Source organism: Phyllostomus hastatus, unplaced genomic scaffold (assembly GCF_019186645.2).
Source record: "Phyllostomus hastatus isolate PE091 unplaced genomic scaffold, TTU_PhHast_1.1 phas_contig_34, whole genome shotgun sequence".
Lineage (NCBI taxonomy): Eukaryota > Metazoa > Chordata > Mammalia > Chiroptera > Phyllostomidae > Phyllostomus > Phyllostomus hastatus.
This window is the reverse complement of record NW_025333857.1, coordinates 60132079-60153935: the sequence shown is the minus strand read 5'-3', so window position 1 is coordinate 60153935 and position 21857 is coordinate 60132079. Positions and strand designations below refer to the sequence as shown.

At 45.7% G+C, this 21857-nt stretch overlaps 1 protein-coding gene across 1 annotated transcript; it reads left to right on the top strand.

Moving 5' to 3' along the window:
* The first annotated feature begins 11056 nt into the window (after window positions 1-11056).
* LOC123819627 (zinc finger protein 37 homolog) lies at window positions 11057-21243 on the top strand. Its single transcript, XM_045840012.1, has 5 exons — window positions 11057-11388; window positions 13540-13666; window positions 13966-14103; window positions 20713-20826; window positions 21086-21243. Exons 1-5 carry the CDS (start codon window positions 11356-11358, stop codon window positions 21241-21243), a joined length of 570 nt encoding a protein of 189 aa, XP_045695968.1. The 5' UTR covers window positions 11057-11355.
* The last annotated feature ends 614 nt before the right edge of the window (window positions 21244-21857 follow it).

Here is a 21857-nt window from a genome sequence, read left to right as displayed (position 1 = left end):
CTTGATGAGATGTAGCTCGATGGTTATTTTGATGGATTATTGCTCTTTTGGTGGAGTCATAAAATTATGTTGGGATGAGTACAATTAATATATCCAACCTGGAATTGTAATAAATGATGTTTTGCAGAAAACAATAAAATCAGAGAAAGAGAAACAGCAGATTAAGTGGGAGTAATTTTTGATGTCATGTTTTGTGCCAAACACGATTTACTTCTTAGATGGTTACAAGTCATGCAAATCAAACCACACAGGATATACTATTTTTAAAATATTTTATTTATTTACTTTTCAGACAGAGGAGAAGGGAGGGAATGAAACATCGATCAGCTGCCTACTGGGAATCACACCAGCAGCCTTTCCGTTTGAGGGACCACACCCGACCCCCTGAGCTGCACCAGTCACGTCCAGGATACACTTTCTGTCTCTGGTTCAGTTTTCTGGCATGATGGTTTGGAAATCCATTCATGTTGTGGCACGTGCTGATAATTTGTTTCTTTATATTCCTGAGTTGTTTTGTCTTATATAAATATACCATAATATGTGTATGTACACTGAATTGTAACCACTTTGGAGACATGAATAAAGCTGCTATGAATATTCATATACAGAGAAGTAGATTATTTTCATTTCCTTGGTGAATAACTAGGAGTACAATTTCTAGATGAAATGCAGAAATTCCCAACAGAGTGGTTATTTTATTTACCAACTTATCCCAGTAATTAGATAAGATTCTGGCCCAAGTAGAGCTACAATAAATGTTTGTTCAGTCGATAAGTGAAGGCAATTTCTTTGCCAGTCCATTCATTGAATTTTTATTAGGCACCAAACACTGACCTAAGTATAATATTTCCTCTACTTTTCAAAATAATTCTAACTATTCTAAGAATTAAATATAATTATCCTCATTTTATTTCTGCTGCCCCTTGCATGCACCCTGACAGGGGACCAAACTCACAGTCCAGAGCTGTGCTCTGAGTGGGAATGGAACAGGAGACCCTTCGCTTTGCAGGACGTTGCCCAGCCAACTGAGCCACACTGATCAGGGCCCAGTTGAGCATTTTTTAAAAGATTTTATTTATTTATTTTTTAGAGAGGGAAGGAAGGGAGAGAGAGAGAGAGAGAGAGGGAGAGAGACTTCAATGTGCGGTTGCTGGTTGCCGTGGCCTGCAACCCAAGCATGTGCCCTGACTGGGAATCGAACCTGTGATGCTTTGGTTCGCAGCCCGTGCTCAATCCACTGAGCTACGCCAGCCAGGGCCACAATTGTGCATTTTTAATTGAGAAACCAGTATGTACAGATAAGCCCCAGATATGATTTGTTCATTCCCTTAAGTTCTTAATTTGGAAGCCTGATTTTCAGTTTGGACAAAGGGAGTATATTGCTCTAAGAGAAGATCTTTTCTTACACTGTACACTTACAAGTCTTTTTTGTTTTTAACTAATTTTGGCTCTGGGTTTTTTTTTTTAGGATTTTTATTGATTTATGTTGGGGGGGGAGGGAGAGAGAGAGTCATCAATGTGTGGCTGCATCTCATGACCTGTAACCAAGGCATGTGCTCCAACTGGGAACTGAACCAGTGACCATTTGGTTTGCAGCCAGAGCTCAATCCACTGAGCTATACCAGCCAGGGCTATACTTACAAGCCCTAAATAACCTAATCCTAAAGGATATTTTGGCCAAAATTCATCTTCTTGTGTCCTTAGATATTGTTCAAGGAAAGGACTAGTGAGTGTAGAATAGAAGGTTAAGCAATGTAGAAAATGCTGACATCGTCTCCCTCATTTCAGAACCCAGTACAGAAAGTCGAGTTCATAATTAGCCAGGTGTTGGAATATTCTGACATGTAACTTTAATCTAAATCTTGGCAAGCATCATGAATTTTGAGTTCTTAAAAAGATCACAAACCATGTTTTGTTTTTGTTATTAGAAACATTCTTGTTTCTCAAAGCATGTTTAATACATTAGGCCATAGTGTTTATAAAGCAGTTGAGGAAGACCTGGTCAGTATGGCTCAGTTGGTTGGGCATCGTCCTGCAAACCAAAGGGTCACTGGTCTCATCCCCAGTCAGGGCACATGCCTGAGTATCGGGTTCTGTGCTGGCTGGGGCACATGCAAGAGGCAAGCGATCCATGGTTCTCTTTCACGTCGACGTCTCTCACTCCCTCTCCCTTCCTCCCTCCCCCTCTCTTTAGACTCACCTAAAAAATAAAAAATTAAATTAAATAAAGCAGTTTAGAAAGAAGACAATCCTCTAAAAGTAGAAAGAAAATGAAGACCACCAGACATCCTGCAGAACTGTGGACACCAAAACAGCATTCCTAGTACTTCCATTTAGTGAGACATTGTAAAGACTCTGGGAAAAGTGATCCTACAAATAAAATAAATGAATGTGACATTCGCTCAGCCAGGAGTGGCTTAAACTGGGGAAGATGAAAGTTTAAAGAAGATGTTGTTTACTCTCATTGTAATGAAGTGAAGAATAAAAGATAATGTGTCATTATTAAGGGTATAATTCTGCTCATATTATTTTGCTATATGGTATCAGTAACATTTAACTAAATTTGTAAAAAAAAAAAAAAGGAAAGACAAAAGAAAAGATCACAAAGACCTCAATGCTGGAATGTTTTAAAAATGTGTTGTACATAGAAGGTGTTACAAAATCTATAGAGCTAACCACACAGTGAATGATGCAATGTGGCTTGTCCGTGTCATAAAATTCAAATTGAATGTGTAACGCTACTAGGAAGTTGTGTTATATCTGAGGTACCAGTGTGAGTTAAGGAGCAGATACCCTCCTTACTTTTTCATTGTATGACAGCTGCAGCCCCTCTTGAACTCAAGACTCAGGTTTTTAGGCATGGGTGCAATAAAATGAGGTGTTAAACGACAAAAGAAAGTTTTCGTGAAACTTGAACAAAACAAACATGTACTGAAACAAAACAAACACATGGATATGCTCTAGCTCATGCCATTATTCTAAATTGAGGAAAGGGGACATTGACATAAAAGTGCCCATGGCCAGCTGTGTAAGGAACAATGGTGGCAAGCGGACACAGGTTGTAACATCCATCATTCCCACCAACACAGCAATCCTGTCACACGTTTTCCCTGGGCAGCGTCCCCACACATTCAGCTGGAAGGTCCCAATATTTGTATATCTCCCCTGATGGTAGATACATTTTCCCTTTCTCTGAAATTGTTAGTGTTTCTCCCCAGAACAATCCTGAATGTGAAAAATTAGTACTGGATGTGATGGTTTTGAGTCTCCAATGGCCTCAATCAATGGTAAAAATAAGTCTCGCTAACATGGTGTATTAAAAAGTCAGGAATAACGTGATGGAAAAAGTCCTAGTGCTAAAGGCATCACCGCTATTGTACAAATACCCCATTTACAAAGAGTGGATAAGTCAGTGTGGACTCCTGATTGCCGTTTCCTGCATTTAATGAGTTTTCACTTGTTGCCATCACGATTTGTTTTAATGCTGAAACTTGCCCAGGGAGAGGTCCTTTGGCCCTGTTCCCCCCGCCCCCCCCTGCCAATCCCGCAGTTGTGATCACTCCCTTAGTGCTAAGGATGCCCCCAATTCCTGGCGCACATTCTCCGGCACCGCCCACATGTGTCACTTCTCCCTGGAGATCGGGTTCCCATTGGTGGAAACTGGTGCTTGAAATCACCACCTGCAGATCTAAGCTGGGCTGGGCATCAGGGCCGAGAGAGGCAGCTATTTCCTCACTATTTCCGAGCTCCCAGGGGAGTGCAGAAGCCTAGACTCGGTCCCCCTCGCGCGCTTCTTGTCCAGCGGTAAACCTGACTCTGCTTCTTACCTTGGAAGCCGCACCACGTCGCCCCAACCCAGGCCGCGGGCGTTTCCCGCACCCACCCAGGCCGTGGTTAGCGGCTGCGGGAGTCGGACCTGCTCTGTTGGCCTTTGGAGGGGGGTGGACAAAGCTCAGAGCCTACAGTTTAGCCGCTGCTGCGCGCCCTTGGCGGAATCACGGAAATTCTTTTTTTTTTTTTTAATATTTTATTTATTTATTTTTAGAGAGGGAAGGGAGGGCGACAGAGAGAGAGAGAGAGAGAGAGAGAGAGAGAAACATCAATGTGCAGTTGCTGGGGGTTATGGCCTGCAACCCAGGAATGTACCCTGGCTGGGAATCAAACCTGGGACACTTTGGTTCCCAGCCCGCGATCAATCCACTGAGCTACGCCAGCCAGGGCCTGGAATCACGGAAATTCTTGATACCCACCACCTTTTTTCATTTTTTTTCTTTTAATGGCTAAATTCATTTATTCTGAAATAAAACAAATAGGAGTCCAATCAACCCTGTCCCTGCTTCCTTTCTGTGTCCTGTGGTACCAATAAACAAGTGCATTCTGATATTAGAATGATAACAGGAGGGTGTGGCAAAGACCCGGTGGCAAGGACAGGGTGGGGGCCGAGCCCAGCTCCACTCCTGCGGGGTCGTGTCAGGTTATCAGATCACCAAGACCAAGCCCCCAGCTCCTTAACCTGCTCCTCCAGATCCACCTCCTCTGGCAGGACCGCTGTGAGTAAGGCAGCTCTGCAGCTTGTCCCTGGCCACCTGCCGGGCCCCGAGGGTCTCCTCACCCAGCTCAGCTCCTGTCGGGACGGGGCTGCCAGGTGAGCCTGGTGCCTCCGAGTGGAACTAAGAGAAAACACATTTCTGTTGTTGAAGATACCCAGTCGGTAGCGCTTTCTAACGGCAGTTCTCAGGGACTAACACAGAAACCTACAAGCCTTTAAACTAATTGAGCAAACTTGATTACTTGAAGGATGTAACATATTCAAGTGTTGAAATGGAAGTCACATGTTTTTGATTCATGGCCCTTAGCTCCTAAGGTCGCCCCCCAAAACTTTTTCAGTATTGCAGACTTTTAACACACGACTGAGTAAATGTCCTTGCAATTGTTCAGCTACCTCTCGAATCTTCTCTTTGTTTATTTATTTCCCTGGTTCAATTATTCTTGTTTTTTCCCAATGTTTTTCACTGTATCAACTTTATGGATTTATTCATATCCACACAATGCATCCAGAGCTAATGCTCAAGTCCATGAAATAGTGTACACAGGTATACACACCCATGTAATCACTACTCCCATCAAGATATAGGACATTCCACACCCTGGAGGGTGTGGCTCAGCTGATTGAGTGCCAGCTGCAGGCCAAAGGGTCACCAGTTCGATTCCCAGTCAGGGCCCCTGCAGGGTTTGCCCGCCAGTTCTGCGGTAGGGGGCATGTGACAGGCAACCACATACTAAGGTTTCTGTCTCTCTCTTCCTCCCTCCCTTGCCCTCTGTCTCAGAAACAAAACTCAAATCAACACGTACATATCCATGCATATGACATTCCTACTCTGTCCTTGGGCAGGCAATATCTTGACCCCACTGTCAAAACACAGCCCTTGGCTCTCCTTTACAGGGTTTCATTTTTAGACCCATACTAATATGTAGACCTTATTTTCTCAGTTTTCTGTGCCTACTTCCATTTCCAAAGATCTCTACTTCCATTACCCACAAATCCTTCTGGTATCTTATTTTGTTAACTTACCCTTATTAATAGAATGACTTGGTAGACTATGGGTTTGCTTGTTTTTTGTTTCTTTGTTTTTTAAGATTTTATTTATCTTTTGAGAGAAGGGAAGGGAGGGAGAAAGAGAGGGAGAGAAATGGCGGTGTTTCAATCAGTTGCCTCTTGCAGGTCTTCAGGATCTGAATTGGGAATTTAAGGGACCAGGGACAGTGTTTAGGGCTGCATATTTGGGGACGTAGAGATGTGGAGACAGGCCTGTGTGGCCAACCAAGCGCCCAGGGAAAGACAGACAGTGACTCTGGTGAGATGACCCGAAGCCCTGAAGGACTTGCCACTGGACCCCAGACAACCAGTGCCTGGCCTCCACAGCCACCCTTGCTGTTAAGCTGAAGGGGTGGAGCTGGGTGGGGGGATGGGGAGAGGAGGGAGGTAGCTATGGAAGGAGTTCCAACAGGCACTGAAGTCATTTTGCACAGGGAGGTCAAAGGGCAGTATTCTGAAGGTGTCCCAAACACCGCCTTCGTTCTGATGCAGAGATACGGGAGGGAGATAATCCACCTGTGCTCTGGACAACGCCCCCTGCCTGTGAAGGTGACACCCAGGCACGCAGCTGGAATCCTGAGAGCCATCAGTCTTAGAGAATAAACGCCGTGCACCATTTGGAAGGTGAAAGCACCGTTTCTAAAGAACCTGTGACTTTGAGGAAATCATCCAGGCTGTGCATCCATGTAGCCGAAACCAGTCCTTTGGCTTTGACCTCTCCCTGAAGAGATGACAAATCCTCTGAGATGGAGCTACTTCACACAGATTTACTGTCACGTGAGAGCTGACGGCCTGGACTTGCACATCTGACCTTATCCTTTTTGACAAGGTTCCATTCGTCCTGTCTAGAGCTGTGTATCTTGATTACCCTCCTCAGCAAAGGAGGCAGAAGCTTTCCGAGGACAGCACAGCCTGGCACAATCTTCCCGGGCCTATGAAACCTTGTCAGATGGGGACGAGTGAAGGGAAAATCACATGCAGACGGTTCGATCAACGAATTCCACGTGGACCAGCTGTGGAGAGCAGAGCCCTGTAGTCTGTGGGTTAAGGTTTGGAAGAAAACAATAATCGGGAGCCTCATCTCACGCTTTTCACTCCATAGACGCTCCAGTGGCTTTGCTGCTGTGACGGCAGAACGGAGGACGGGCCACAGAGAACGCACAGCCGAACAGGCCAGAGTGACTCAGTGTTTCCCACCAGCACTGTGCTGGCCCTGGGCGCACATGGAGTGTCCCATGCTGAAAGAGCAACGGCACACGAAACACATAGACTGCACCTTCTTTGAGATCAACACACAACACAGAACCTGTTGCCTCTGCTTGCTGCCAGGCAGGGGGAAATGTTCAGAAATGAGCAGCTGAAGTGTCACAGGGACTCAGAGAGTGGGCTGGAGACTCCACAAGTGCCTAATCCCATTAAGCCCCTCCTCTGTTCTTCCCCAGGGTCTCCCCTCCAGCCCCACCCTACAGTAATGGTATGACCCAGCAGGGGACCCACTGCTATAAAGCCTGGCGTCCGGTCTGCCTGGGCCTTGCCTGGTTCACTCCTCAGGCCTCCAGACACGTAGCCTGGCTCCGGTGGGAGACGTGGAGGAGATGGAAGGGGTCACAAGTGGCAGAAGACCTGGTCAGGAGCACCCAGAAAGACGAGGTCGCTCCCACAGGGAATATGAGAGGGTTTGCTCCAAGGGAAACCCATCCATTGGAGCAAAAGGAGAAGACTGGCCTCACTATGAGAGGGGGAGAAAGAAGATCACCGACACTGAGGAAAGCTCCCACAGCAAAGGAGGTAGGATTCTCAGTTCTCTCTCTCTCTCCCTTGTGTGTGTGTGTGTGTGTGTCTGTGTGTGTGTGTGTGTGAGAGAGAGAGAGAGAGAGAGAGAGAGAGAGAAGATTATGGGGGTAGGCAAATCAGCAAACCCCAGAAGGCTTGACCTTCATACAGTGGAAGCAGTCAGGGCAATCCAGATGCCTTTGGGTTATGGGCTTCAGCAGCTGAGCCAGCTTTGGGCCCTGGACTGGAGGGAGGGCTTCCTGGAGCAGGCATGCCAGGCAGCTGAGGGACATGGATAGCGATGGGAAAGGCTGTGCCCTGGGCAGCTGCCCATGGAGCAGGGAGGCAGTGGGCATCCCGGAGATATCAGCCATTAGAGGTGGGGCTCTTCCACTCATGCACTCTCCTCCTGACTTGCAGAGATGGGTCCGGGACCCCTCACTCATTACTGTCCACCTCTCCACCCACAGCAGTCACCAGGCAGAGCCGAGTGGCTAGGAGCTCCAGGCACAGTCGGGGGAGCAGCCCTGATGATTCCCTTCACAGTGGCCCCAAAGAAAAGGGACGCCCAGAAGGGAAGGTGAGGGGACGGCTCTCCCCCACCCAAGGGAGCAGAGAGGACAAGCCCGACTCCAGCAGAGCAGGACATCGGGACAGGCCGGGTAGGTTCTGGGCTGTGCCTCTGCAGAGACGGGGGGTGTGGACACCTGCCCTGAGGGGCACACCAGCACCCAGGGGAGGGAGGGACACACCGACCCTGGTGAGATGACCCTAAGGCCCGAAGGGGCTGAAGACAGAGGTGCAGGACCTGGCAGTGGTTCCCATCAGACTGTGGCAGGGCCACCAGTCAGTGTTGGTGGGGAGTGGGAGGTGGGGCAGTCAGCTCAGGGATGGGGCCCTGGTGACTTTGTCCAGGCCGCTCACACTCACTGAAACACCTGCTGTTTTGTTTCCCGCGCAGGTTTTGCCCGCCCTCCCCTGCCACTCAATGGCAGGAGGATCCCACCCAGAAGTCCAGGGAAGACCACTCGTCCCAGATGGGGCCAGGCCAGGCCAGCCTGCAGGTCGCCCTCCCCAAAGCGCCGCCGCCAACACCCGTCTCCAGAAGCCCCCCAGCCTCCGGAAGTCCTGGTGTCCAACCTCTTCAACCAAATCGGTGCTCTGGACGTGGGCCTGGAGGAGCTGCGGGCTCCGGGGGGCGCCTTCCTACCGGGGCCCACCAGTGGCACCCAGATCGGTGTCTCGCAGCGCGCCTGGCTCAGCTGGCAGCTGGCGCACATGGGGGCCAACCTGCATTGGGCGCTCTTCCAGCTCGACACCCTCCTGGCCTCGCAGCCCCGCCCACCCGCCAGCGGCCAGCCTTAGCAAGCCAACTCGCGCAGGCAGGCGTGCTCACCCAGTCCCTTCTGCAGGAGTGCCAAGCCGGATTCCGTGCTCCCAACTCCCGGTGCGAGGGTCCCAGACAACCAGCTTCCTCCCCACAGCGCCACTGAAATCCACCTGTGGGGGAAACTCCTTCCATCATGAAGCAGCTCTGTGGCTCCAAGAGGACCCCAGCTCAGGGACCCACGGGGCCAGTGTTCCAGCACACAACCTGTAGGGAGCGCTTAGAGAGGAAAACAGTTCTTCCAGGGTCTCAGGTTACTGTGGCTGTCATTGATGGGGACTTTTCCCCATCAGAGGTTTTCCTGTTTTCTATGAAAAATAAAATCCATTGAAAGAAACATAGGTGTTTGTGTTCATTTATTTATTTTCATGATAGCCTGTATCTCAAAGACAGAGTGTATTTCTTTAAGATGAGCATATAGAAACCCATCTAGAATCAAGGTTTTCCTTCCAGTGAGCAGGCTGAGTGCCTTGCGGGATGCTCTATTGTTGAATGCATCTTTAATTCTCTCAGTTCCCTAACATATGTACAAGACACATGGTGCAGGTTCACATGCACATCCATAGCAGGCTTATGCATGTGTACTCTCCCCACTACTTCCACTCCAAACCCCCTGTGCGGTATTCTCACCACACCGTTATGCAAATCTATCCCTCCGCCGCTGCTAAAACACTGAACTCATGCTTCTCCTTTCAAAGGAATTCCTTTTTACAGTTGTATTGAACATTAGGTCCCATAATCTCATTTTGCTGTGTCTACTCTTTAAGGTGTCTGTTTTCCTTGCAACCACCAGTCCTGTCTTACCTGTCTCACTGACATTTGCTAATAGAATCAATGAGCAAACCTACTTCTCCCTTTTGAATCCCTGCCATTGCACTTAGGGTTGAACACACACTCTTTTCTTCGGGCTTTCACCACCTCTGTTCCATAGATGTTTCCCCGAACACATGGGAGCAAACAGGCTCTGAGAGGTCATCTACATGCCAAAGGTCACAGGAGAAGGAGCGCTGAGGTCAGGCCCTGTTTAGTTCCTCATCTGGCGCTTTGTAGCTACTGTTTGTCTCAAAGGTTACTTAACTGTCAATGGCGACAATAGGTGTGGTTTGTAGAACCCCCAATTGTCATGTGTCCCAACTAACTCATGGTTAACACGTTAGAATTGGGTGATCACATTGCCTGCAACATGTGTTGCTGGGCCCTAGGGTTGATACTAGATGGCTAGGGAAACATTGTTGGGATTGTTCCAGGGATAAATGGGAAACACCACTGTGATTTGTTGGCCAAACACAATTTTTGTTTTCATTAGAAAAAAACTCAGGAATAGGTTGGAGATACTAGGCAGAAAGTGTCTTGAGACTAGGAGGCCTAGGGGGTCTTTTTTATGAGCTCAGTGCAGATGCTCTGAGGCTCGTATTCAGACAAGAGACTGAGAGGGAAGGCGGGCAAATGCAACCCACTGCCGACTGAGGGACAACGCAGTGGGGATAACCCGAGTGGAAGGTGCACAACAGGGTGTGTTTGCTTGTGGAAGAAGGAACAACATGTTTTCGTATGGAGAGAGAGAAGCATGTTTTGAGGTTTTGCCCTGCACCCCACCACTTCCTGGCGGCTGGAAATGGAACCGGAAACCTAGGAATGTGCCCTGACTGGAATCGAACCCGCAGCCCTTGGTTACAAGGGGATACTCCAAGAAGCTGAGCCAGGCCGGCCAGAGAAGGAACAAGATATATTCCCCAGCCTCTGCCCCACCGTAAATTCCAGCCGGGGAACAGAGTGCGTGTACCCGCGTCTCCACTTTTCCGTTATCTAGCGTAGAACAGCCACCTAGTCTGCACATAGTAAAAGCTCGGGAAATAATTGGTAAATGATGTTGAGACATGACATAGTGCACTGAGAAATTATTTCTGCTGTAATCGCTTGATAATTTGGATGAAATATCTCCGTCAAATCCGGCTTCTCAGTGAGGGGTGTTGTGTTCACTTAACCTGCTGCTTCTCCCCCGCCCCCCCCCCCACTGTTTGTAAATCATAAATGAAAAGACATCCTAAATTTCAAAGGTTAGTCTCCTCTCCCTATGAAACAATGGCTTCTGCCCGATGGGGCTTTTTCTCCCTCCAATTGCGCTAGTTATCCTAGCTATCTGGAGCCTGCCTTAGGCGTTGTGGCCGGTTTCGAGGTAGCTGGGCGGGGATTCAGAACGGCGGCTCCAAATTCAGCCTTCTAGCAGGGGAAACCCCTGGAGTCTACGGCAGGACGCCAGGCGCCCTGAAGCGCTCTGCGGGGAGTAACTGAGCGGATTTTCCGCGTGCTCGCACCCGACCACTCCAGGGCGGCTTAAGAAACCAACCCCTGGGGCCATCGCCTGACAGCGGGCAGGAAGACCCGGGGTCGGCGCTGTACGGAGGAACCCCGGCCAAGATGGCGGCTCCCGCGGGAGAGATCCAGGGGCGCCGCCATCGTCTCTGCAGGACCCGCTGAGGCCGCGCTTGGGTTGGCCGCCTTGTCCATCTGTGACTCCGACCGGATCCCCACAAAGCCAGAGGCCGTGGACCCGAGGAAGAGTTCAAGGACCGCCGAATAGGCCAGGTGTCACCCGGAGATGGCTGTATCCAAGCCTGCGGGCAGCACGGCGGTGAGCGCGACGACGGGCCGGGGGCGCTCCCGTGGGAAGAGACGGTGTAATTGGGGGTCAGTGATGGAGCTTTACGGTTGTCTGTGAAATAGGTGCTTTGGGAATTGCAGTGGAGTCCGGAGGGCGGGTCGCGTGTTGCGGGATTTGTGGAGTAGCGGTGGACTGGTCTGTGCGGTCGAGTGCTCCAGTTTAAAAAAATCGGCGTTTTGAGAGACCTGCGGTGACCGTGTTGGGGAGCAGGTTGAGTGTGTGGCAGTCACTGAAAGGTCCGTTGGGAAGGCCCCGGGGCTCATTAAGGGGGCTTTGTGGTGTGTCAGAGACTCGGGAGGCAGGTGGGGGTCCGCAATTTGGGGCGTGTGTGGGAGGCAGCGAGTACCGTGGCTTGCTGGTTGAAAGCTGGAGAGTCCCTGTGGGTGCCAGAGGTGCAGGAAGGTCGGCCAGGAGAGTTTATCGCAGTAGTTGGAAGGAAGAAATGATGATGGTTTGGAAAAGGGTTGTAGCATTGACCTGAAAAGCCACATTCAGAATACGTTTGGAGATGAGCCGATAGCACTTACTGATGAATTCGTATGGAACCTGAGGGAAGGAAAAAAAAATCATGATTTGCATCTAGGAACTGGATAGATGGTGGTTCCGTTTCTAAGAACGGGTTGTGTTGGAGACCAGGTTTGGTGGATGTGAATGGAACGCAGGCTAGATGGCAGTGGTTGTGTTTGGGCAGTGTCCAGATGCCCATGGCATGTCCAAGGAGAGATGTGAGTAGTTGTTAGATATATGAGCCTAGAACTTAAGAGAGGTCTGAGCTAGGGAATCCGTGTTTGAAAGGCATCAGCGTGAAGATGGCACTTAAAGCTCTAACATTGGATAAGATGACCTAGGGAGAGAAGGCAGATAGGGAAGAAAAGAGGGCCCAGGACTCCACTCTGAGTCATTCTGACACTTTATGAGGTTTAGGAGGAAATAAAAACAAACAAACAAACAAACAAACAAATGAAAAAGTGTATCCACTGAGCTAAGGCAGGAGGAAAATTGGAAATGTGTCAAATAAGCATGGAGAAAAAATCTTTTCAAGACAAGGGGTGTAATCGGTTATGTCATATGCTCTTGTGGGTCCCAGAAGTGTGACTACAGAGAAGTTGATCTTGATGAGATGTAGCTCAATGGTTATTTTGATTGAGTATAGCTCTTTTGGTGGAGTATAAAATTCTGTTGGGATGAGTGGAAAGAATGGGAAGTAATGAAGTAGAAACAGCAAGTCTAGATGATACTAGGAGTTTTGCTGGCAAAGGGAAAAAAGAAATCGTCATTGGATGGGACTTGAGATTATGAGAGATTTTCTTCAGATGAATGATAGATAGTAAGGTAACTTTGTATGTTGAAATGATCCAGTAGAAAGGAGATAGTACAAAAGAAATGAGATTGACTACAGGGGTGAAAGCCCTGAGAAGGCAGTCAAAAATGGGATCCAGAGCATAAGTGGACAGACTGGCCTTAGTTGAGACAAAGGACAATTCTTCCACTTGAACACAAGGGAAGATAGATTCTGTGGGTTTGGAAACACGATAGTGGAATTGATGGTAACAAGGCAAGGTAGTTCTGGTCCATTTGCATTTATTTTCTCTTTGAAGTAGACAAATGCATCAGCTGAGAGTGGAAAAGGAGTAGATGTTGCAGATTTCAAAGAGAAAGGGGAGAATGTTTGACATAATCATCTTTGAAAGAGGAATAGGAAACTGACAGTATTGAATGCTCATTTGAGATGTCACCTCTTCCAGGTTACAGACTTCTGTCCTCACTGGCAGAAAGAGAGAGAGGAAGTGAGCTTTCTCCTGATTCTAATAAGGGCACTAATTCCATGCATGAAGATTCCACCCTCCTGACCTGATCCGATTGTAATCTCCTCCCAAAGGCCCTCTCTCTTAATGCCATCCTATCAGAGGGTGGGGTTTCAACATAGGAATTTAGAGGAGGCACAGTCAGTCCATAACAGGGACTAATATGATTTTTGTTTCTGAAGAAAAAATGCAAAATTGAGCAGAGAATAGGTATTCTATATAACATCCTATCAACAGTGAATGGTCAAGGTAAGATCTGTCCCAGTCACTCACGAGTGTGGATGACATTAGACTGAACAAGAATATCCTATTACAGGGACTGGTAACATTCAAAGACGTGACTATGGCCTTTACCCAGAAGGAATGGGAGCATCTAGACCCAGCTCAGAGGAGCCTGTACAAGGATGTGATGCTGGAGAACTACAGCAACCTCGCCTCAATGGGTAAGGCAATTCCTTCGTAATTCAAAATGTGTCCACTGTGATTCCTCCTCTCTGAAGTCCTTCCTAAGTTTGGCCTTGGTTTTTGAGTGAAGGAATTTTAATCCCTTTTGGGTACTAGGCACGATACTTTGCCCTTGCGTCCAAAATAGAAGGTCTACTCGGGTGGGGCCTTGTGAAATCTCAGAATCCATATGTTCTGTATCCTTATCCTGTAAAGGCTCTGAAGCTCAAATGTCAGGGCTTGATTTCGGGGATGTTTGCTGTTCTAACATTCAATGTCTACCATTCCCCATGGGCAGGGTGTCAAGCTGCCAAGCCAGACATGATCTCCAAGTTGGAAAAAGGAGAACAGCCATGTTTGGGGAAGGGGAAAAGACCCAGACAAGGTGGAACACCACGTGAAACACCAAGACCCAAGCAAAAAGGAGCCAATGGAAGTAAGTTCCTCATTTCCTGGTGGTAACTTTGGAATTATTCAAAGAATTGTTTATTCTTTTTTTTTAGATTTTATTTATTTATTTTTAGAGAGGGAAGGGAGGGAGAAAGAGAGAGAGAGAAACATCAATGTGCGGTTGCTGGGGGTCGTGGCCTGCAACCCAGGCATGTGCCCTGACTGGGAATCGAACCTGCGACGCTTTGGTTCGCAGCCCGTGCTCAATCCACTGAGCTATGTCAGCCAGGGCCAAAGAATTGTTTATTCTTAAATTCTTCTTAAAGATCCCAGATCCTTCTTTCTTAACCAGGAAGTAGCAACAGAAATACCAGAATCTCCTGGAGGAAGAAGATTTCAAACCACAAAGATTCTTTAACCTCGGAGATTCTAATATTTCTTCTTTCTGTGAACCTGTCCATGTGAAAGGCTCTCATATGAGGTTCACTGTAGCCCTAAAACCCCATGGTATGAAATTTTTCTCTTTGTATATTCAGACATTTTTAGATCTGTCCTCTTTCCAAATCTCGGGCTTGATGCTTCTGACCCTAAGTACTTTCCCTTCTCCTCCTTTCCCTGTGAAATGTTCTAGATCTGTGGTCTGTAATGCATCGTTGTTTACATCTTCTCCTTAACCTTTGCAGTCAAATGCCACAGATTTCATGTCTCCACCTAAATTTCTGACTTTACAGTGACCACTGCTTACCTTTCAGTGCATATTTGAATCGTTTTGATCAGGCTAAATTCTTGCCTGCCCGGTTCGAATTATAACACTTGCCTCTGATTTTATTCTGAGTGCTCCTTGACCATTTTTTCACCAGTGTCTCTTCCTTCTCACTTTGCTGAATTGTCCCTAAGGTGTATCTTCTACTATCTATTTTTTTTATGGTATTACCCTCCAAGGAATCATGCTTTGTGGAAATACAAGCTTTTAATTCTACTGCGGTGACTCTAAGGTCAGTTTCCAGGTCAGTCTGCAGGTCCTTGGTGTTGACTCGCACTTGACCTGCTGGTAAGACAGCTTGTTCTCAGGGGGTCAGAACGGAAAACTTTGTCTTTCTTTCTGAATTGGAACTTCCTTTCACCTCCCCTGTTTTTATCAGGGTCTGCTCTGATTTTAGGCCTGTCCGCCATGGAGTTTCTCTGAATCTGTGCTCTCTGCCTTCTTTCTTTTTATTCTTTCTTCAGTTCATGGCGATTTTTCTTCTCACTGCCACTGGCCAAACAAGATTCATATTATCACATAACTAAATTGCTTCAATTCTTAGGTAGATTTGTTAAGTCCCCTTTCTAAAAAAAAATCATCTTAAGTGTTGCCACCAAACATTAAAACATTCAGTTATTATTTATATTATTACAGTCCCCAAATTAGCAGAATGTCCAAAACATCTTTTTAAGTTCCCTCTGGGTTTTCCAAGACTCCTTGAGTTTCCTGAGATTGGAGGGACCCGTCCTTCAAATAACAAATGAGAGACCTTATGAAGTTTTTGATCCATTCATTAGCGGCTGCAGTTTGGCTATCTTTACTTTTCTCAGTGATACTTAATATTACGACTAACAAATATCCCGAGTCATCTAACACACCTTGGTCATTGCTCCAGTGACTCTCTTCTTTGTTTTGGTTCTTCTGTAGTACTTGGAGGTTCTTCCAGGAAGGACTCTTCTGTTTCCTCCAATGATGTACTGAGTCTAACGAGCTCCATACCTCAGTATCTGAAGTTGTAGTCATTTTAGCTTACAACTCATGTTTCAGTCACTGTCTCACATTCCAGACAAGCTTATAGACAGATACATGCTCCCCCACCCAGCTCTCCCCTGAGTATTACTCTCTTATACCAGTTTGCTAGTTCAGATTCTCCTCTTCTTCCCTCCCTCATGGTAAATTTCCCTTGTAGTACTTTATATCTTTCCTTACTGGCCAATGTCAGTTGGGACCAGTCCAAACATCATTATAAAAGGTTCTTATGATGTTACACCATATGGGGAAAGGTTTGAGTTTTGATCCCTTTTTCCCAGAATAAAATTTTCTTTTATTTAAAATATATTGTATTGATTATGCAAACACAGTTGTCCCATTTTACCCCCTTTATTCCCCTCTGCCCTGCATACCCCCTTCCACGCATATTCCCCCCCTTTAGTTTATGTCCATGGGTTGTATATATAAGTTACTCAGCTTCTATATTTCCTATACTATTCTTAACCTCTCCTTGTCTGTTTTCTGCCTACCATTTATGCTACTTATTCCCTGTATGTTTTCCCCCTTTATCCTTCTCCCACTCCTCTGCTGATAATCCTCCATGTGATCTCCATTTCTGTGATTCTGTTCCTGTTCTAGTTGTTTGCTTAGTTCATTTTTGTTACTGTTTTTTTTTTTTAGGTTCAGTTGTTAATAGTTGTGAGTTTGTTGTCATTTTACTGTTCATATTTTTGATCTTCTTTTTCTTAGATAACTCCCTTTAACATTTCATATAATAATGGCTTGGTGATGATGAACTCCTGTAACTTGACCTTATCTGGGAGGCACTTTATCTGCCCTTCCAGTCTAAATGAAAGCTTTGCTGGATAGAGTCATCTTGGATATGGGTCCTTGCCTTTCATGACTTTTGAATACTTCTTTCCAGCCCCTTCTTGTCTATAAGGTTTCTTTAGAGAAATCAACTGATAGTCTTATGAACTCCTTTGTAGGTAACTGTCTTCTTTTCTCTTGCTGCTTTTAAAATTCTCTCCGTATCTTTAATCTTGGGTAATGTAATTATGATGTGCCTTGGTGTGTGCTTCCTTGGGTCCAAGTTCTTTGGGACTCTCTCAGCTTCCTGGACTTCCTAGAAGTCTATTTCCATTGCCAGATTGGGCAATTTCTCCTTCATTATTTTTTCAAAGAAATTTTCAATTTATTGCTCTTCCTCTTCTCCTTCTGGCACTCTTGTGATTCAGATGTTGGAACATTTAAAGTTGTCCTGGAGGTTCCTGAGCCTCTCCTCATTTTTCTGAATTCTTGTTTCTTCATTCTGTTCTAGTTGAATGTTTCTTTCTAACTTCTGCTCCAAACCATTGATTTGAGTCCCAATTGCCTTCCCATCACTGTTGGTTGCCTGTACATTTTCCTTTATTTCACTTACCATGGCCTTCATTTTTTTCCTCTATTTTGAGACCATACTCAATGATTTTTGTGAGCATCATGATTACCAGTGTTTTGAACTATGTATCTGGTAGGTTGGCTATCTCTTCATCACTTAGTTGTATTTTTTCTGAAGCTTTGACCTATTCTTTCATTTGGGCCATTTTTCTTTTTTCCTTTTTTGTCTGGGTGTGCCTGTTAAGCAGTAAAGGGCGGAGCCTTAGGTGTTCACCAGGGCCAGGCAACCTAAGTTGCTGTGTTGTGTTGCTGTCGGTGGGGAGGGGTCCGACCGGGAACAGTGCTGCTTGCTCCGCTCTCCGCCGGCTTTCAGTCACTTCCTCCACTTCCCACAAGCAAATTGGGCCCTTCTGGTGCTGATTCCCGTGTGGTGGGCTTGTGTATGTTCTAGGATCCTGTGGGTCTCTCCAACGAACTCTCCTGTGAGGCTGGGAGTTTCTCCTGATGCCATAACCCTCACAGGTTTTTTCAGTCAGAGGTTTTGAGGCTTCATTTTCCCTGCACTGGGACCCTGGGTTGCATGGTCTTTTGAATATTTATGGTCTGTCTGGCTCCCCAGTTGTTCCTCCAGGTTTATCTGCCTGCTCCACCAGCTGCCTCCTTGCCGAGAGTCCTCTCTGCATGGCTGCCCGTCTCCGCCCCTCCTACCAATCTGTATGAATGTTTTTTCTTTAACTCCTTGGTTGTTGAAATTCCATACAGTTCAATTTTCTGGCAGTCCTGGTTGTTTTTTGTTTTTAAATTTGTCGTTGTCATTTATTTTGGTTGTGTGAGGAGGCACAGTGTGTCTACCTATGCCTTCATCTTGGCCAGAAGTTCTGGAATTTCCCAGAAGAACATTTTCTTTCACTCTCTCCAGAATCCTTGGGCGTTGGACAATGCAACCTTTGCCATGTTACATAAAAGTTCTTGTTATACAATTTCTCTCAGGATGCGTACATCACTTAACATTTCCTAAATGGAGCCCTGACTGATGTGGCTCAGTTGGTTGGATGTCGTCTCACAAACAAAAGGTTGCTGGTTCAATTCCAGGTCAGGGCACATGCCTGGACTGCAGATTCAGTCCTCGATGAGAGCACATACAAGAGGCAACCGATCGATATTGCTCTCTCACATCAATGTTTCTCTCCTTCGCTTCCCCTCTCTCTAGAAATAAATAAAATCTTTTTAAAAACTTTCCTAAATGGAAAAGCAGCTAGAAATTCTTCTCCCTATTTTCTCCACTTCTCCCTATTTTATCTATATCACCACTGCAGCTACACTTAGAAAAACTGACCTTCTATCCCATGGGAACTAATCTCTTAAAAATTCTCCATAAAAATAATATTATTTCTTGGCTGGGTATTCAAACACCATAACTCTTTTCTGTTTGAGCACAGTTTTCACTTTATTCATGTAATGTTCCTTCACCACCAAGACAGCTATTCACTTTCTGTTTCTTTCTGCAGCCATGGGACTCTTAGATCTGCTTCTCTCTTTGAGTCTGTTTAATTCCCACCCTGGCGCTTTTCCAAGTTTTCTCTGCACATAGCTGAAAACGGGCACCCCGAAGTAGCAGTCCCAAGACCTAAGTTTTTAGGTTTTTACATGTTTAATGTCCATATCTTGCTAAGAGAAGTCTTTGAGTTTCTTTCTTGTGTAAAATTTTTTTGTTTATTGGGGTGGCATTGGTTAATAAAATTATATAGGCTTCAAGTATACAATTCTATTATACATCATCTGTATAATGTACTATGTATTCATGGCCCAAATTTAAGTCTCCTTCTGTCACCATTTATTCCCCCTTTACCTTCTTCTGCCTCCTCCCAGAAGTCTTTGAGTTTCAATTCTAAGTTCTTGAGAGAAAGATTGTTATTGGACTAGCTGGGGTGGGGCCTGGCCATTACCACTGTCCAATCAGTTGTTTTCCACTAGAAGTTGGGTTGTACTATACAAACATGGCTTCCTGCACCTGTCAGTGTGGGCGGTGGTCTCAGAGAAGGGAGGCCTGGGTTGAGAAGATACCTCAAAATGTACAACTGCATAGTGTGTGGAGGAAAGAATGGGAGCAATCACTCAGGGCTAGAAAATTAGCTTTGGATTTATAATTGGTGGTTATAGCGTGACCTGACAGGAAAACAGAGGTGCTCCATAGCAAACTATTGGAAAACAAGTGTGTGTGTACATTGTACATCCAAATGGTGTGAAGTTTGTTCGTCCATCTCATTTCTGTGAATTTTATCATGTGGTAAAAGCACTAAGGAAGTCAGAGAAACTGGAGGTTTTTGTTGTTTTGTCTTGTCTTTTAGTGCAGGAATGTTATTACATTGATCATGGGTGGTAGCAGGGGAACAGCCTTTCTGGATTATTCCTTCAGTCACCTTAAGTTGTTCAGTCCTCCTTGGTGGACTTGCCTTGTTATTGCTGTATTGGCTTTTTGGGGTGCTATAACAAAAATTTACATGAGCTAGCCCTAGCTGGTGTGGCTCAGTAGATTGAGTGCCGGCCTGCAAACCAAAGGCTCACTGGTTCAATTCCCAGTCAGGGCACATGCCTGGGTTGTGGGCCAGTTCCCCAGTGGAGGGCATGTGAGATGCAACCACACAGTGATGTTTTTCTACCTCTCTTCCTCCCTCCCTTCCCCTCTCTGAAAATAATTAAATAAAATCTTTTTAAAAAATGTACATGAGCTAGCCTAAGTAGAGAGAGGAATTTACTATAAGGACATGGGTAGATATCTTCTAATGTGAAGGCAGCTACTTCAGCCAGGCCTTACCAAGGACTCGAACCAGGACTGGAAAGCCATTAGTAATTGAGGTTATGCAAATGGTCTCTTCGAAGACACGTGATCCTGCATCTCTGCTTTTCTGTGGATGTATGCTTCATCCTTCGTACTGATGAATTCTCTGTTTTCACAGGGAAAATACGGATTTATTTTACTTGTCTTATATCATTTATAAATTTAAGAACCCAGTGGAGACTACCTAGAATCTAAATTTTTAGGAGGAAGACTCTTATTGGACATCCTGAGTCAGATGTATCTCCACCTGTGACCATGGAGAGCTGGATTAATGGATTAATGTAGTACAGGCTACAGGAGACAAATGCTATGGGTGGATTAGCGGTTATCAAAGCTGGGCAGCTTGGGCTGAGGAGAGACCTCAAAAAAGTGTCAGCTACAGTTACAAGCTCTTTTTACTTCACCTACTTCACGTTTGCTGCTCCTTGTGTATATTTCATGTTCTATCCCAGGTTGCAAGATCATATTTATAAATAGCTTTTTCTAATTACTATTGTCGATTTTCTTTTACTGTTTTTACTACAGCATTTCCCCCTTCAAGCCCAAGAGGATAGGGACATAGGTGCTGGTATTTCATTCACTCTGGGGTACTAGGCTTGAATAAAGATTCAGTCTCACAACAGGGCATTTCTTTGTAAATTGTATTCTAAAATATGAGAATGAAAAGGTTCATAAGAATATCTCATTGAATTCTGTTTTAGAGGAAGTCCAGCAAGATGATGACCAGCTAGAGAATCACCAGGAATCTCAAAACAAACTCCTTAGGGAAATTACATTAAAGAAAAAAACTTTGACTAAGAAGAAAGGCCATGAAGGTAATTCATTGGGGGCAAAAAATGTGAGTACAACACAAGTTTCTTCCAAAAAAAAGCTTCTTAAATTTAATTCAGAGGGAGAGAGTCTGAAACAGAAGAATTTTGACTCACCTGGTCATATAAGAAACCATGCAAAAAAGAAACCTGATGTAGCTAAAGAGCACAGGAAATCATTGGGCCATACCTTATCTGAGACAAAAAAAGACAAAAATAAAACTGGAAAGAAACAGAAATTATCTAACCATAGCTCATCTGACAGGTGTGACAAAACTCAAACTGGCAAGAAACTTGAGAACCTGGTTCATCGTGGCTCATCCCGTACTGAATGGGACAACATCGAAACTGGGGAGAAACAGGAAAAACCATCCAGCCATAGCTCACCTCCTACGAAGTGTGACACCGCTCAAGCTAAAGTGAAACCTTATGAATGTAGTCAGTGTGGGAAAGCTCTCAGCCACAAACAAGGACTTGTAGACCATCAAAGAACTCATACCGGGGAAAAACCGTATGAATGTGATGAATGTGGGATAGCCTTTAGCCAAAAGTCACACCTGGTTGTCCATCAGAGAACTCATACTGGAGAAAAACCATATGAATGTATTCAGTGTGGCAAAGCTCACGGTCACAAACACGCCCTCACTGACCATCTGAGAGTTCATACTGGGGAAAAGCCCTATAAGTGTACTGAGTGTGGGAAAACCTTCAGACACAGCTCAAATCTTATTCAACATGTGAGATCTCACACAGGGGAGAAGCCCTATGAATGTAAGGAGTGTGGGAAATCCTTTAGATATAACTCATCTCTTACTGAACACGTGAGAACTCATACAGGGGAAATACCATATGAATGCAGCGAATGTGGACGAGCCTTTAAGTATAGCTCATCTCTCACTAAACACATGAGAATCCATACAGGTGAGAAACCCTTTGGATGTGATGAATGTGGGAAGGCTTTCAGCAAGAAGTCACACCTCATGATACATCAAAGAACTCATACTAAGGAGAAACCATATAAATGTGATGAATGCGGA

Excerpts from the sequence above, each read along its gene's own strand:
- LOC123819627 (XM_045840012.1), top strand. The coding sequence starts at position 11,356 with ATGGCTGTATCCAAGCCTGCGGGCAGCACGGCG. Across the intron at positions 11,389-13,539 it reads AGCCTGCGGGCAGCACGGCG|GGACTGGTAACATTCAAAGA; the intron begins GTGAGCGCGACG and ends ATCCTATTACAG. Across the intron at positions 14,104-20,712 it reads GCAAAAAGGAGCCAATGGAA|AGGAAGTCCAGCAAGATGAT; the intron begins GTAAGTTCCTCA and ends ATTCTGTTTTAG.